This window comes from Stegostoma tigrinum, chromosome 7, assembly GCF_030684315.1.
Source record: "Stegostoma tigrinum isolate sSteTig4 chromosome 7, sSteTig4.hap1, whole genome shotgun sequence".
Classification (NCBI taxonomy): Eukaryota; Metazoa; Chordata; class Chondrichthyes; order Orectolobiformes; family Stegostomatidae; genus Stegostoma; species Stegostoma tigrinum.
The window spans coordinates 80,550,658-80,568,639 of record NC_081360.1 but is presented as its reverse complement, the minus strand read 5'-3'; the positions used below and the strand labels follow the sequence as shown (position 1 = coordinate 80,568,639).

Here is a 17,982-nt window from a genome sequence, read left to right as displayed (position 1 = left end):
GCAGATAAGATACTTAATTTAGTCACTGCCTTTTAAAAGCCCTAGGAAGCTAAAAAGAGACCTTTATTTTCTAAAAAGAAATTGGCCCCTTTGTGACAGCAAAGTACCAGCTTGCACACAGGCGAAACTGTAACAATTTTATATTCTCAACGTTTTGTGTGTATTTGGTTAGTTACAGTAATTATGCCCAATAACTGACAGCCGAAATCACGTAGGGGAAGGCAGACTGCTTTCACGCTTGGGCCCTGCTGCAGAACATCTGCTGAGAGATTTGCATATTAATTAACCCATATTAACTCTAATTATTCTGGGAAATTATCAAATAAATTGAATTTTCTAATTTTAACCTTTCTTTTGCTTGATGCGTGTAAAGGCTGATAGGATGTGGTTGCTGGCTCACCTGTGTGACAAGCAATGAGTTTTTTTTTCCCTGCTCTTTGGACCTGAGGGAGGCCTGCAGAGCTTTTGTGTGTGTGTGTTTTTTGGCGTCCTTGCTTGATAGGGGCCCAGTGCAATTGTCGTGAGATAGAACATGTGTGGATGTGTGCACAGATGGCTGAGTATTACAGGGTGAGGAAAGGTGGTACCTCAGAACAGTTGAGCAAACCTTGCTTTGCTAGCCTGTTGCTTGGGATTGAACAAATAATGGGACTTTAATTAAATTAAAGTCCAGCTTCAGTCGCTGCCTCCTGACAGAAATTGTTGATTTTCTCCCTTCTCATTGTTCCATTTACACATCACTGAATTTCCCGCTTTTGTGCTTGTTTTCCTGCCACAAAGCAGGCTTCGTAATGTATCAAGCGTCTGCTTCTGTGCCTTTCACTTCTGTCACTTCTTGCCCAGTTTGGTGGGTTGTTAGGTGAGCCTGATGCAGTCAGCTGCATCTTTGTCACTTTAACAGTGCACAACGCCCCTTGGAAACCTAACAGACAATGACCTCATTTCCAATTTGCAAATGTACACACCTCCCTTTTGAGCCATTCAGGTGATTAACATACTTCCAAATCTCTCACTTTTTGAAAGCACGACAAATTGCTTCCATCCAATGAGGTGAGTGACCATTTATGTCCCTTGCAACTAATGGACTAGAAAGCAACACACCACCCATTAGCCGTGCCAGACAGAGAAGGCTGTTGTTAATTCCCAGCACCAGAACTAAATATGATTCTCAACTGAGAGGATTACAAGGCATTTGAGTATAGGCTGCCCCAATCAGAAGTGAACTTTGGATTTTAAAAAAACTGCTCTGCTGCTGATGGAAGGTGTTTGTTTCGGGCCTATAGTTGCATGGGATCATGAAGGCTTACTTGCAGTAAGACATTTCCTTACGGATCATCTGTCATTTCGTCACTTAAAGGTATGGTTTGATTTTAGTCGCCCCCTGTATAAGCAATTTTGTAAAGGAAGTTTCAGTGAAAGTTGAGATTCACTGAGGAAAAGGCTGAAGGCGAATCTGGCTGAGTGACTTTCATTACTGTTGTTCTTGGATGTAATGTTTTATGCCTTAGTGGAAACAAAGGAGCTCTGAAGAGCTAGCTGGACTATAAATCATTATTAGTATTCTGTATTTGATTGATAATTTATTGAAAAGGCTTTACAGAGAGTTTTACTGGTCAGCTTTAAGCGATTTTACTACTGATATTTTTTTTAAAATGAGCTTTCGTTCCAAAGCTGCCTGGTGCCATTTGCATGCACATTAATCAACATTAAGTCTAGGATTAACTGAAGTCTTGAAATGTAGATGATCCAATGGTTCAGGTACTGTTCCCTTTGGGAGCATAAAGCATGGTGCTGAGTGCAAGTGAAGGCAACTAGAGCTACACTGGAAAATAGAAATACTCAGAAAAAAGTATGACAGGCTTTGATGCAAAAACTTCAATCTGTTCTTTTAATATTTATTAAAGAAAGGATATTTTGAGGATATGCTTTTATCATAATTTTGTATTGCTGGTTCTTCTGGTGGAAAAATTCCTGCATGGGCTGTAAAGGGAGGAGGATTATCACTTTTATGAAGATGAGACCTTTACAAATATTCTGTTTTTACTTTTCTTCCATTTCTGACCCCTGTTAAATTTATTTAAACTCCATTCAATCGTTGACAATTGAATCAGCTGCCAGCTCTATTTACAAGCCTGCAATTAATGTGTTATCTTCACACTTGATGCCTCCATGCCATCTAATTTGCTTGATCACAAATCAGGAAATAGTTTGGCTCAATGACGTCTTTGCTGACTGTGAACGTCATTGTATTGCTGCTGAATTTACTCACCTTGCGGCTCAGCAGGGGTGTCATTTGGACTCCACCTTTATTCGAAAGCCCTAGGCCATTTTGAAGGTGTCCATTTTACCAAAATGGTTCTCTGTGTTTTGCATGTTTTGCAAAATATTTTGGCAAGGTGCATTATACTTACTTCGATATTGTGGCAGTATAATAGCAGAGATACATGAACATCTAACTCACCGAGGGAATGGTATCAACCTGGGTTATTTGTCATTCACACTCTTTTAGCTTCGGTGGTAACTTTTGGGAACACTGAACTCAGCTATTAGATAGAGCAACAGGTCATATTTAAGTATTTCAGGTCTCAATTGCTATTTTGTTCTTGCTTGTCATAGCTCTCAAATCCTTGTTACTTCAAAAATCAATCTACCTCCTCTCTAAATACTTTCAGTGATCTAGCCTGCACAAATATCTGGGGTACAGAATTCTAGACATTCATTACCCTCTGAAAGAAGTATTCCTTGTATCTCTTTTTTTTAAACGAATGCCCTCTTATTCTATAACAATGTCCAAGATTTTGACATTCACTCAATTACAGAAGCATTTTCATAAAACCTGCCCTGTCAAGCCCACTTGAAACTTAATGTGTTTCAGTAACATCCCCCCTCATTCATCTCAACTGTGATAGGCTGAACCTGTTAAGCTGTTCATCCCAGGAATTATCCTAGAGAATCTCTTTTGAACTGCCTGCAATGCAAGTATATCTTTTCTTAAATACAGGGACCAAAACTGTACACATTACTCCAGGAGCAGCCTCACCAATATTCTGAATAGTTGGAATAGAGCTTCCCTGTTTTGAAACTCCAAACCCCAGCAATAAAGGCTAAAATTTGATTTGCCTTCTTAATTACCTGCTGTATATAAGTGCCATCTTTGTATGTTTCATACACAAGACCACCGAGGTCTCTCTATACTGCAAGTTTTGGAGTCTCTGTCCATTTAAATACAAACCTTGCTTTCAAAATTTCTGACAAAACTTCATGGGCTCGCACTTTCCTACAAAAAGTTCTATCTGTCAAGCTTTTGCTTGCTCGTACAACTTATTTATATCCCCTTGCAGACTCTTTATTCCTCATCACATTATGCCCTCCCACATATTTCTGTTTCATAAGAAACTTTTTAAATATTATTTTCGGACCTCCTCAAACTGATAAAGAAGGTAAATAATTGAGGCCCCAAGACTGATACCGTTGACACTGCACTAATTACATAATTTCAATCTGACAAAGATCTATTACTCCCAATTTCTGGGTCCTGTTTGTTAAGCAATCCTCAAACCATGCTCATTCGTTACCACAATACTGTGAGCTCCTGTCTTGTGAAATAGCATTTTTATATGTCACTTTATTGAATGCTGTTTAGAAATTCAAATATACTACATCTACCAGTTCCCTCTTACCAGATCTGCTTGTTATATACTCAAAGAACTCTAGCAAATTTGTAAAAAAAATTTCCCTTTCAGAAACCATTATTGCATTAAACTTTTCTAAATATCCTGTTATTTCTTCCTTAATAATGAACTCCAGTATTTTTCCAATGACAGATGTTAGGCTAGCTGACATAGTTTTCTGTTCCTTTTTACTTTTCTTCTTGAAAACAGTGTCCTATTAGCAGTTTTCGGTTTGTTGGAACCCTCCTCAAATTCAGTGAGTTCTGGAATATTTCAAGCAATGCTTTCACTATCTCTGTAGCCACTTCCTTTAATACTCCTGGATGAAGGCCATCAGGCCCTGGCAACTTGTCTGCCTTTAGCCTCATGAATTTGTCAAATCCTTCATCCCTTGTGACAGAAGCTGGTAGAAGACCTTTCCTCCCATTAGCATCTTGCTTATCTGATAACTTTGGGAGTGTTAGAGTGTCTTCAACTGTAAAGAACAGTGTAATAATTGGTTTAAATTGTCTGCCATTTTCATGAACACTAATTAGGAAAGTGTTGGATGGAGGCGTTTGGGGCTAAACTGATCATTGTAATATAAGCTGAAAATTTAACCCTCACTGATGAATAAGTTAACAGAAAGCAATGCAATTTTAAGCATATTCTGCCCACAAGCAAATTATATGAACTATTCAAATGCAGTCTACTGATTTTCTCCCAAAAACTGCATTTATTATACATGTATGTTAGATCTTCCCAAGCTCAAAACCTAAGGGTACTTCAGAGTCATCAGGAGTGTACTTTCCCCTCGGTCACCAAACGTTTCAGACAATACAACAGGAAAGCTGAAAACTGTGTATATTTTATTGATGATTATAGCTAGTTAATACCAGAGAATGTGTTTATCTGGAAATGGATGGGGAGGTGAGGGAAATAGGATGCAACTGTGACATATCCATTTACCTATTTTGTTTTGCATGTTGATGGAGAAGTAGAAAAAAAATTAAACAAACTTTTAAAGTTGCCCTTTTGTGTTCACCATGCTTTGGATCAACATTTTGGAGGAAGTATAGAAAGATAGGTCTGGTTAGATGAAACAGGTGGGAGGAGGCACATACGGAGTGTAACGATCGTCATAGACGAGTTGGGTTGTACAGCCTGTTTCTGTTCTGAACGTTCTATGTAGTACTAAGATAAGGAGGACTTCAGACCTGACATTCTGGACATTTTCATCAAAGCAGCAAATGAGTGTCTAACATCTGTACAAGACTATGTGAGTTTTGTGTGAAATAAGGAGGAAAATGGTTTGCCAAATCTTGTTTTGTTTGCAGAGGGAGAAGTATTGTGTGTCATTTCTGCAATAATGATGATATCAATTGCTGGTGATGCAATGCCATATTGAATATGATTTGCATATTTGCAAACAAATGAAAATTGGTTTATCAAACAACAGTGTTGTGTGAGCAAATTACTTTTAAAAACTTAAACTTCAGTATCTTGCACCAAAATGTTCTCTTTTTAGAGGTAGCTGTGAAACTATCTTATCTGCATGAAATAAAGCTGTTTCGAGGTGGCAGTGGCTGCTTTATCAAGCCAGCCTTGTGCAAAAGCAGCAATTTTTTTTGAACAACCTTACTGAAACCATTTAGTTTGTGTAGGTGTCTGGCCGGCTGAGCTTGAATTTCTGAAGTTGAGAAACATGTTTCAGGAACATTGCAGCCTTAAAGTGCACAGTAAGTCTGTTCCCATTGAAACATTTTATCTTATCATACTGTACGGTTTAGAAAGTGAAAAACAAACACAGGACAAAAGCACAGCAACCTTCAAAAATATATTTACTTTGTTTTATTTCATACACATCATACGTCAGCGAGCAGAGCGGAAGGAGTGGTTCAGACAAACATTTTCTTGCCTGTAAAAGTGCATCTTTGTTGCATATTAAAATGAGAAATTTTTTTTAAAATTGCCTTTGTTAATGCAGTTGTGCTGTAGTCCATACTGGGCCAAAAACACACTTATGTTGTTACTTATATTTTAGTGTGATATAAGCACAAATTTTATTTTTCAATTCTTCCAGAGAAGAATCAGAGCTTACTTGTATGTCAATTTTTTAAAACCTTCTGATTTTATTCTTTATTTTTTAAGACAAACTTGATAAAGATGGTTGACCTTTGTCTGATTGCAACCTGCAACCTTGTTATTGCTTTTATTTTAATTTTCCTGAAATATATTTTTGTGTTTTGGTGTTATAACCTGCATCCTTAGAATATCAGCTTTAATAATTGTCACCATAAACATGACAGATAAAAATTAAAAAAGAAGTTTGAATTGTTTGTCTCCCTTCTCTCCTTTAGTTAAACATTTTGACCAGAAATGTGTTTCTCTATTAGTATTTAAATGATGCATATTGCTAATTTCATTAAAACACTCTGTGCCAGCAGAAATTGTATAAGTTCATCTACCAAACTGTATCTTTGAATATGAAGGAAAACCAGTCAGATTACTGCAATTCCAGTTCGTTTTGACTTGACTAAAGTGATCGGAAGGTGATCACTATATAAATCCCCTCATGGATTTCTGTTGAAATGTTTACATTTTCATTGGTGTCCATCACAGTTATTCACTTGGTAGGCATTTCACATTGTACAGAGACTAATAAGGGGCATTGTTTATTCTAAACTAGCAACTGGATATCTCTCTCTCTCTCTCTCTCTCTCTCTGTGACTGTTTACAAAATAACTCTGAGGAATTCTTCAGGCACCCACTTCTTTGTAGGTTGAAGTAATACCCTGTGCTGGTGCCAACTAGCAGCTTTATGACTAAAGCCTCTGTGGTGGCCCTTGGGTAAATCTGGAGGAGCCACATATTAAAAATGGCCCATTTTAGATCAGAGACAGTCAATAATTTAACAAAGTCACAATAGCAGCTGAGGAAGGCCAGCCTGGATTTACTTTTACCAGAGAGAAATAAAAAGGAGGATTGAAATCTCAATCTATTTTGAAATGGGAAAATTAGCCCACTACTTATCTATAGTTATTTTAGCTGAAATGCAGATATTTCTGTCAATTAAGGGAACTGGTTTTGTTTTTCAAGATTTCTAGGTAGATCACTTCCTATTTAAGTGAACTGTTGTATTTGAAATTCTGGTGGTTTACAAAAGCTATTAAACAAATAGCCTTCAGGTTATGTACACCAGGAGTGAATCAGCTGCCAACTGCTTTCTGCTTTGAGTTTAAAAAAAAGGATAATTTCATTATCATTTGTACTTGCCTGGATAGAGGTACAGAGCTTATCAGTGCAATAAAATGCAAATGTTCAATGAAGCACTATTGTTGCATCTTTCCCACAGTCTTAGTGAGTGAGTAAGTGACTGAGTCACAGTAGCTGGTGCTAGGGTTTGAGCTTGTTGCTCCGAGAGAGATTCTTGTCAGTATTGAACTTGGTATTTATGATGAGAACAATATTTACTGTTGTCCAGGTCTTGCAGGTTGAGAAAGTATTGTTACACTTTGAGGGTGATATATGTTCTGCTGCTGCCCTTACTCTGAGACATGACTTCATTGCTTGTTTAGCTTGTGCGATATTTGTGAGTATGGTAGCTAGTGATTAATCATTTATCTGCTTTTCTCTAAAATATTTGAATCACACTGCACCGGGAACGTTCACGTGTTATTCAGCCAGAATGCTGTGGACATGCAAAAGACCTTAAAAGGCATGTTTTTTATGGAATAAAAAAGCCTTTTAATGCTTGTCCAGCCTTAGATAATTTTATTCACTCCTTCAAGACCTCTCTTTCTTTCTCTTGCACCCAGAGACCAGTTTTTAGGGGGTGGGTTGATAGCTTCCCAGGACTCAGACCTTTTGTTGTAGCCTGAGACAAATATATCCAGTGAAGCCTTGAGCCCTTGTGCAATAAAGAATCTTCAGCACGTTGCTAAGAAATGGTTAAACTACCGTTGCAAAGGAAGGGCACAGCCAATTGTGCCAAGGTATATCTGGACCACACAGCTAGAGTGAAGACGAATATTCCCTTTTAAAAAAAATCATTTATTTTCAAAGGGCATTACCCAGCCTGAACTTGCCTAAACCCTTGTGGTCACACCTCTTTGAAAAGGTTTTGTTTCACCCGTCAATTGGTATTCAAACCAGGTCAGCATTTCTGTTTGCCCAACTTCGCTGCCGTTTTCATTTTAATTTGCACCTGTTGTGCAGTTGTTGGGAAGGCAAGTGCAGGCCCGCGGATTGTACAAAGATCATATTATGAGTAGATATGCACAGTGTAACCTTTTTGTCTCAGCTAACATACATACATACACATATATCTATAAGAAACTATTTTTGTTACTGTTCTTAACAAAACAGTAAGCAACAAATCTTCCAGAAGCAGCAAAAGAAGCAGATGTGAAGGCTTAGAGAACAAGGATTGTAAATTTCAATGTTTCACAAATTCATGAGACGGGACTTGAAAACCTGATACAAGCATAATACTATTCCTGCCACCCCTGTATAATGTGATAGCTGGCAAGAGCTACTTGAGATAGTTCAATGGATAAAACTTAAGGATTTATCTATTAAGAGCACAGGAATCAAAATGAATCAAAATGAATCTGAAACTGTTTGAGGTTTTGCTGGAGATGTTTTTCTTCTTTCCTGTCCCCATCATGCTAGAGTCCCTATTACTGAGTTGTTCGTGTGCATATGTGGGCGGAATTGAATGCCGTCTTCATGGTGGCTTGGGTGATGGAGGGACCCATTTAATCAGATGTGAAAGAGTTGTGGGTTCATCTCTGCCACCTTCCTGCTTCCAACAAGGCTAAACCCGTCATAGGAAAGTTTGTGGGTGGTCTTCTCGCCTGTATACAGGCTCTCAATGCCCACGTAAATGCCTTATCCTGCCCCTGCCGGTATTGATTCAATAATAGGTCAGGAATTCACCATGCAGAAGGCCTGAATGACGTACCTGCTGAGGTTGTGTGCAGGTTTCCAGGAGAGAGTCCTTCATTCAGAGGCACTCGATATTTGCCCGAAGAATCTGGCAATGAGAAATCGGGGATGAGGCAGGTGAGACCTACCCTTGTGCTGTTGTTGCCAACTCATTCTCCCCCTTTCCTGCAAACTGCACCCCATAAACTCCTCTGCTATCATTTGCCTGTGGCTTGAGACCTTTGGCGACCTCAGGCCTTGGTGGGTGCACTACCAGCAGCTGCCACTGCTTCCCTGGTGGTGCTGTGAAACAGTGAAGAGCATCACTCAGCAGGCAGACCACCTTGGGGTCTTTGATCTTGGGGCAGACCCAGATTAGCACTTGGTGTAGCAACACTTCTCAAACAGTGACGATGGCACTGCATCCCGATCATCTAGATTGAATTCTATGGTGTGTATTTTTGTGTGTCTGTCTGTTTGTTTTTCTTGATAGCCGGGTTAAACAGATTTTGGCAGTGTTGTGTCTGTGTCTGTGTAACTGATGGTATGTTTCTCTAGCTAAACTAATGTCCCTGTGTTTATTACTCTAATCTTTCTTGTCTCGTGGTAAAGTGGACAATTTGTGTACTACCATGCACACTGAATGACTAGGAAGGCAAGCTAATGCAAAAGCAGCCACCTTCAGTTCAAAGAACTTATTTATAAACTGTCTATTTTAAGGAATACTGATACATCAGGTCTGAGTGGAAAAATAGACTGGGTTAATTTGGTTTTTGAACTAGTCTGACATTTGAAGTGTGTTTTGAAGCTTATTTGGCATATTTTGTGAGTGTTCTGAAAAAATTCAGAAAGTGTAATGCCAGGTGTGATGTCTGGAGTAAAGAAGTTAGTTTCGACAGTGAGATTGGACCAAATTTGGGAAAGCAAAATTTGAGTTTTTTGACCACTTGACCTTCAGCTTCTCACTTCATAAGAGCAACATATTCATGCCCATATTTGTAATTCTATAATTTTCTAACTCTTTTCTTTTTTAGTTTTGAACTATGAGAATGTAGTGGATACGGGTTCAGAAACAGATGACGAAGACAAGCTTCACATTGCGGAAGATGACAGTATTATTAATGCCCTGGACAGAGATTCCAGTCCAGTGACTATGCCCAACCATGATTCTTCCCCACATGGAAACCAAGTACTGTTGCCAAGGGAGGACGAGGAAAGTGAAAAGAGGGACTGTGGCACAGAACACACCTGGCATAGCAGGGAGACACTACCAGTCTCAATAGATAGTACTGGTAAGTCTGGCTTCCGAAGTGTATATTTGATCTTCACTCTGGAAATATTAAAGTACGTGAGGTTGTCTATGCACAAAATTCTTATTTCTAATTTATTTAACTAAACATGCTGGTTAGACAGTGGAATGTGCTACAGATGTTTTATGTTCTAAATGTGCCATGATTCAACCATTGTTAAATATGTAATTTGGTGGTACCCTTCAAGAGCCAATGTAGCTGTATAATTCAGAGGTCAAATTCGTAAAAGAGCTCTGCTGTCGGCGTTTTGAATCTTGTACCTTCCTGATTTGTTGAGTTTAATTAAAGAATAACATTGGGGAGTAGTGCAAATGCAGTTATTGTTGTTTAATTAAAGCAAAGCAACATTACTTTACCATCTTGATTAACACTGTGTTCTGGCTACTGTGAAATGATGTTAAAAACTCTTTAGCCACTAATTCCTGTCAATTGAAGATCTACAAATGAGAGGTGCAGAGTGAGGTCAGTGCCACCTCTGTTGAAGGCTGGCTTAAAAGAAAATCTCAAATAAAATGCAGCTCCAGCTGTGATTTTCAGATCAACATACTTTAATATCAAATGTTAAAAGAATATATTTCAACCTATTAATTACAGTTTTGCAATCATGGGATGTCATGATCCTACTGTAAGAGTAATCCAATGTAAAATGTACAGTAATGCATTCTCTTAGAATTTACATAAAATTTAGTATACCTTTTGGTCTATTTATTTGTTGAATGCTGATTTTGAAGTTGTAGTGCTTCATTAAATCATTATAATAAGTCCTTAGTGAGTTTACCATGTACAGTTTAGAAAACAAGCATAAGAATGCAAGAAAACAAATCCATACTCGTAAGAGTCTTCGATGGAGCCTTCCCCTTTTACAGATCAAACAGCTGCAAAGAATTGTTGGTCAGTGCATTGAGTATGGGAGTTGGGAGGTCATGTTGCAGCTGTACAGGACATTGGTTCAGCCACTTTTGGAGTACTGCGTGGAATTCTGGCCTCTCTGCTATTGGAAGGATATTGTGAAACTTGAAAGGGCTCAGAAAAGATTTACAAGGATGTTGCCAAGTTTGGAGAGTTTGAACTTTCGGGACAGGCTGAATAGCCTGAGGCTATTTCCCCTGGGGTATCGAAGGAAAAGGGATGGCCTTATAGAAGTTTATAAAATCATGAGAAGCATGTATAGGATAAATGGGCAAAGTCTTTTCCCCAGGGTGGGAGAGTCCAAAACAAGATAGCATTGGTTTAGGGTGGGAAGGGAAAGATTTAAAAGGGACCTAAGGGACAATGTTTTCATGCAGAGGGTGATGAGTCCATGGAATGAGCTGACGGAAGAAGTGGTGGAGGCTGGTGCAATTACAACATTTAAAAGGCCTCTTGATGGGTATATGAATAGGAAGGATTTAGAGGGATATGTGCCAAATGCTGGCAAATGTGACTAGATTTATTTAGGATATCTGGTCTGAATGGATGAGTTGGACCGAAGGGTCTCTTTCTGTGCTGTGTATCTCTATGACTCTGTGACTCCAATTATTAAGCTGAAAACTTGTTTCTTTACTTCTGTTGATGTTTTTTGCTTTCTGGAATGGGGAAAGTACAGATGACATCTGCAAGGGAACCATACTGGAGAAATCACTGAGACTTAGTACAAGAGCAACATAAGTGAGAGTGAACACAATTGACAGACATTGTAGCATCCTATGTTAACAGCTATCTGTTACTTGCATTTCCCTACACTCCCTGATTTCAAACCTTCGCCAGAGCTGGAGTTGGTATCATCAATGTTCAATGGTAAAATTGTTGTTTAAAAAAAAGTTGATTTTTTTATGAGCTATGGTCAGAGATAATACATCTTTAAGGCGCATTCAAGGATTGGCTTGGGAATACATTGCTTAAGAGTGTGCACACAAGCATGGTAATTTAGCCAGCTTTTCAAAAGTTGCTGGGCAGTGCTTAGCCTGAAATATGAGTTCTCTATGCAATCGAGAAGATTCGATGGCATGGGCATGTCAATTGGGCAGTCAATCATCCATTTAACTGCTGGTGCTCCCACCCCAATTTTGCCAGTGATGGGGTTGCCTTGCCAATGGAATAGTTAAAGCCCTTGAGTGGGCAGTTCGTGTCCTCTGATTCGGACACTGCTTGATTTGACCAGAGGCAGGGGAGTCCCAAGGCAAGTGGCCAGCCCTTTAGATTACCCTGTGCTGTTTGCTACGCAAGGGAGTCCCTCCTTAAAGAGGAGTTCTGGCCTTGTGGCATTATCATGGGACTGTTGATCCAGAGCTCTAGGTAAGGTTCTAGGGACCTAGGTTTTAGTCTTGACATGGCAGATGGTCGATTATGAATTCAATATCAAAAAATCTGGAATTAAGAATTGACTGATGGAAATTGTTAATTGTCAAACCCATCTGGTTCACTAATGTCCTTTAGGGAAGGAAACTGCCCACCTTTACCTGGTCTGGTCTATATGTGACTCCAAAACCGCTGCAATGTGGTTGACTCTTACTGCCCTCTGGGCAGTTAGGGATGGGAAACAAATGCTAGCCTGGCCAGTGATGCCCTCATCCCATGAAGGCCTAAAAATTAATGTATCATTGTCCCTTCCTTCCTCCTTCCTCCCAAAACCTAAGCCTCAATATCCTCATTATTGGGCCTGGCACAACCTCAAAACACTTACAAAGTTGACCAAGCACTAAATACCTCCTCAGGCCCTGGGTGCAGTACTACCCATAAGCACCACTTGTCATGGTGCTGCTGGTATTGAGCTGTTGGTCTCTGATTGTATGGCAGCTCTGTGAGATGGAGCCACCTATCCTGGAGGGCAGTTATTAAATGGCTTTGGCTTGCTGTTTTCTGCTTGGCAGGTTTGCCCTGACGTTTTTCTACCTTTCTCTGGACTATCGTTCTCCCTACCTCTGCACTGTTTGGCTACTTCTCTGTACTTCCTCTCTCCTCTTATGTTTCTCTCCTTCTACTTAAGGGTGACAGGATGGTGGAGGGTTGAGAGACACCACGGATTAGACCATTGGGTTCATGTATATCTGTGTGTGTGTCATGGGGGTTGACTGAGATAACTGGCTATGGTGTTTCGGGGTGAGGAGCATACATGAAAACCTTGCACGTTAAACATGATGTACCGCACAAAGTCTTAACTCCAGAAATAACAAGATTCAGTACTTTAAAAATATTGTACATCAAACATGGTGATTTTCAAGGCTACATGCCGTCAATCATCACGATTAAATTAGCATCCCCCACTATCAACGTCCTAGTGGGTTACTGTTGAACAGAAATCCAACTGGACTTGCCAAATATATACAGTGTTTACAAGAGCAGATCAGAGGCCTGGAATACTGCAGCAAGTAAGACATCTCCCGATCCCCAAAGCCTGTCCGTCATCTACAAGGCACAAGTCAGGAGTGTGATACAATACTCCCTACTTGCCAGGATGAGTGCAGCTGCAACAGCACTCAAGAAGCTTAACACCATCCAGAACAAAGCAGCCCACTTGATTGGCACCACATCCAGAATTATCAACTTTGTCCACCAAACTTACCATCGCTTCCATCTGGATACATGAAAATCCCACTGCCTGCAAGTTCCCCTTCAAGCTGCTCATCATCCTGACTTGGAAATACATCACCATTCCTTCCTTCTCTGTCTCTGGATCAAAATCTTGCAGTAGTTCAAGAAGGCAGCTCATAACCACCTCCTCAAGGGTAACTAGGAACAGGCAATAAATACTGGCCAGGGAGTGAAATCTATAGTCTACGAGGGTTAATTAAAAAAGAACTTACCCCGATGTGTATTGTGATTTAAATTAACTTATAAGAACTCACAACTATGATTGGCTGGTATATTGTGCAGGGGGATCAAGCCAGGATGAGCACAAATGCTCCACTTTGATCTTACATTGACCTTTCTGTTCTTGGCCTTCAAATGAATCTCACACTAAGCTTGAGGAACAGCACCTAAGCTTTCAATTAAGCACTTTGCAGTCTTCCAGACTCAGCTTTTGAGTTGAAAAGTTTCAGACTATAACCTCACCCCCATTTTGTTTCCTTTCTCTTTGCAAGTTTCGGTTTCACTCTCGTTTCTGTCTTGCTTTTGCTTTTAGATGGCAGCTGTTCACTGTTCTGACATTCACACCTCCTCCAGAAGCATCTTTTGTTTCTTCACTTGACCTCTTATCGCTCCCTTTGGCCTTGCTCCACTAACTCCTTTGTCATTCAGTCTGCCTGCCTTTCACCCCACCACAGGACTTATTGTTCTTTTCCAACCCTTTCCTCTTCCATTTGCTTAAAATGATAATGTTTCTAATTTTTGCCGTTTTGGTGAGGCCATTGACCTGCAATATTAACTCTTTCTTTCTCTGCAGATATTGTCAACTGGTCAAGTATTCCCGGCTTTTCTGTTTCATATCAGATTGCCAGACATTTCAGTTTTCAGGATTTTGTGGTCAAGTGCAAGTTTCCAAAAACCATGATTTTGTCTTATGTGTTGGCATTGTGATTTTGCCGTACCTGAACCCCTTATTACTTTGACCATTGCTGAACTGTCAATATTTAATGTTATGGGCACATTTATGATTTGGTGCTGTTTTATAATGAACAGAAGATCAAAATCACTACAACGATAAGCAGAGAATAATACAAAACAATAAAATGTGAAAAAAGAACTGATTGACAAGAAAGGTTCTAGACCAGGAGAATTCTATTGGCCAAATTGCCAAAATGATAGGGACTTTGTATGCAGAGTGCCTGACTGTTTGTAGATCATGGTAGATGGTAGACCATTTCAAAGTATGTTGGTCAGTTGGGTGCTCTATATTGCTTTCATATTATCTTACCATCTTCTAAGTAAGGTCCGAGGGATCTTAATAGGCCATTTACAGCCACCAGAATTCAACACTGAGTTTAATTTCATATCATAATTTCACCACCATTTTGTTTCTCTTTGCAGGTTTTAGTTTTGCTTTCATTTTCTTTTTCTTTTTGCTTTAGAATCGTAGCCGTCATCAGGCTGACATTCACACCTCCTCCAGACGCAGCTTTTGTTTCTTTACTGGTACCATTATCATTCACCTTGACCTTGCTCCACTAGCTCCTTTGTGCATGTATCTCATCTTTATCCATGTTTTTGAATTTTGGGTTGCAACTTGGTCCATTTGTCCCAGAGGTGATTCAAAATATGACTCATTTTTTGAGCCAATTTTTTGTGAGCACAATCATTCTCTGGGAACACTGCACCCCACCTTTGACATCACATCTCAAGTCTTACCTGCCTGTAGCCCAGCTCACCATTGGAGCCACCCTTTCTCTGCCCTCCTGGCTAGTTGAAGAGGAAGTATATTGTAGATGCATGATATGTTGAGGCAATGTCAATGAGGCCTGAGCTTCTTCGTATCTCTGCCAGTCAACTGTCGAAATTGTCAGCCATATTTCTTCCCCGCATATTTGTGACCATCAAATTGTGATTACTGGTCAAACGGCCTGGTGACAGAAAGTATATGAAGACTGGGACTAAGGATTGCAAACCCAGACATCACCATTTTCAAAAAAATAGGAATAAACTAAACTTGCAATTCAAGATAGCTCTGTCATCAAAGCAGGGCCTGAAGTAGTAAAGTTTTCTTAAAAAATTCTAAACCTAATGTTCCAGCCTGTATTCTGTTTGAATTTGGACCACTGTTTGAAGAAGATTCATGCGTTTGCACATGTCGTTGCAGTTTCTGGATGAATTCTCCAGGAGAATATGACCACATCTATTTGAAGTAGCAAGTCAGGGTGTAAAGCAAGTTATCAAATGGCAGCTGCATCACTGACCACCCAAGAAAGAGAAGTAGGTGACCTGGGGGATACTTCAACACCGCTTTAAAAATGAGTTGCTGGCAAGGCCTGAGAGTACATGCACCTGTCATGAAGGAGGGTTTGGGGCAAACAGCTCAGACTGAATGGACTGGTGGCTCAGGCAGGCTGCTGTATTGTACTGCTCCTCAAGTAGCTGTGATCGAAATCAGGCAAGATTGCATCGGTCTTCACAAGTCTTATTAAGGCATTGTATTGCTGGCTTTATTGCTCCTGCCTAGGGTGCACAATGGTTAAAGATATCTGTTCTATGGATTTAACCCTTATAAATGGCTGTCTGTACTTCTGACATTTGGTCCGGAGGCTGGGGGCTAGTTTAGATGAGAGGACGAGTGACAAAATGGTTGTTTTTCCATCAGTTCCTCCAGTCTGGAGGTTGGATTAGAGATCACAGAAGGTGACCCCTTGAAGAACTGAGGAAGCAGCCAAGTCTGAAGGCAGACTGCCCTGAAAAGTCACTTCTGCTGTTTTCATCAGGCTAGAGAGTTTATTAATGATCTAGATGAAGGAACTGAGGGTATTCTTGCTAAGTTTGCAGATGATACAAAGATAGGTGGAGGGACAGATAGTGTTGAGGAAGCAGAGAGGCTGCAGAAGGCTTTGGACAAGTTAGGAAAGTGGGGAAAAGAGTGGCAGATGGAATACAACGTGGAAAGGTGTGAGGTCATGCGCTTTGTTGGGAAGAATAGATGCACAGACTAATTTCTAAATGGGGAGAAAATTCAGAAATCTGAAGTGCAAAGGGACTTGGGAGTCCTAGTCCAGGATTCTGTTAAGGTAAATGTGCGGGTTGAGTCAGTTATTAAGAAGACAAATACAATGTTGGCATTTATTTTGAGAGGATTAGAATATAAAAGTAGGGATGTACTTCTGAGGCTTTCTAAGGTTCTGGTCAGACCACATTTAGAATATTAGGAGCAATTTTGGATCCCATACGTCAGGAACGATGTATTGGCCCTATTGGAACTTTTGACCACTCAGGGTCTATACTCAATGGAATTTAGAAGGATGAGGGGGTTATCTAATTGAAACATACAGAATAATGAATGGCCTGGACGCTGAGAAGATGTTTCCATTAGCAGAAGAGACTAGGACGTGAGGGCACAGCCTTAGAGTAAAGGGAAGACCCTTTAGAACAGAGATGAGGAGAAACTTCTTTAGCCAGAGAGTGGTGAATCCATGGAATTCATTGCCACAGAATTCTGTGAAGGACAGGTCATTGAATACAAATAGGACAGGTATAGATACATTCTTAATTGTCAAGGAGAATCAAAGGTTATGGGGAGAAAGAGGGATAATGGGATTAAGAAACACAACAGTCGTGACTGAATGGTGGAGCAGACCTGATGGGCTGAATGGCCTAATTTCTACTCCAATGCCTTATGGTCTTATGGTCTAACAGACTTCTGCCATCTAAGCTGCAGCCTTTCTTCAAAGGCGTGCTGATCAAGACAATAAGGTTTGGTTGTGTGACATTTTGACAATTTGCTAGTGTCTAGGAAATGTTAACTTCCAATGAGACATCCTGTGACTTTTATAATTTCTGGGAGATGAGTAGGAAATTTTGCATGATGCACCCAAAAATCTAGAAGTACTTTCTCAGCAGGCAAAACTCTCTGCTCAAAGAACAAAGACAAATAATTCCCTTCACTATTAATGAATTTAAATAAGATCAGTTGAAAACCTTTAACCTGGAAAGTTTGGCATGCAGTGCTGCATGAACATAGAATGAGAATTGGCCATTTAGTTTCTTGAGTCTGCTCGTTATTCAGTTAGACTATGAGTGAACTGTATCTTAACTCTCTCAACCCACCTTAGTTCAGAAAAATTTATAGCTTTGCCTAACCAATATCCACAGCTGTACATGTTATGCGTAGTAGTCACAACAGTGAGCTGGAGAGCTTTGGCTTATATTTGCTATAAGCAATGCTGTTACAATCAAATTTAATGCTTATGTTATTTGGGGAATGTACCAAAGTAATATTTCCTATAAATACATTCAAAATCATGGAAAATCAGTTTATGTTTAACGGTGGACTGTAGAGGGTTAGAGAAGGATAGAGTGTAAAAAATGTTCGGAATGTTTGATGTTGCAAATTTAAAGCTGTAAATTTTGTACCAGGTATTGAGAATTTAATAATTCACAGCCGCGTGTTAGGTGAGTTTTAATGCTCAAAGATTTCTCAACATTTCAAAAAAAAGTCTCTTCAGTTAAGATGATTCAGAATTAAATTTATTATG

General features: G+C 39.7%; 1 protein-coding gene across 9 annotated transcripts in view; it reads left to right on the top strand.

Annotated features, from left to right (window-relative positions):
* zeb2b (zinc finger E-box binding homeobox 2b) overlaps positions 1-17,982 on the top strand; it is a 142,113-nt gene that overhangs the window by 84,301 nt on the left and 39,830 nt on the right. For 7 of the 9 annotated variants that reach the window (XM_059647447.1, XM_059647451.1, XM_059647448.1 and 4 more), the window contains one exon: positions 9,614-9,871. In XM_059647447.1, the coding sequence (XP_059503430.1) occupies positions 9,614-9,871 (258 nt within the window). Of the gene's footprint in view, positions 1-4,853; positions 4,930-5,333; positions 5,390-9,613; positions 9,872-17,982 lie in introns of those variants that run through there. The other 2 variants (XM_059647455.1, XM_059647452.1) reach the window with 2 other exon arrangements.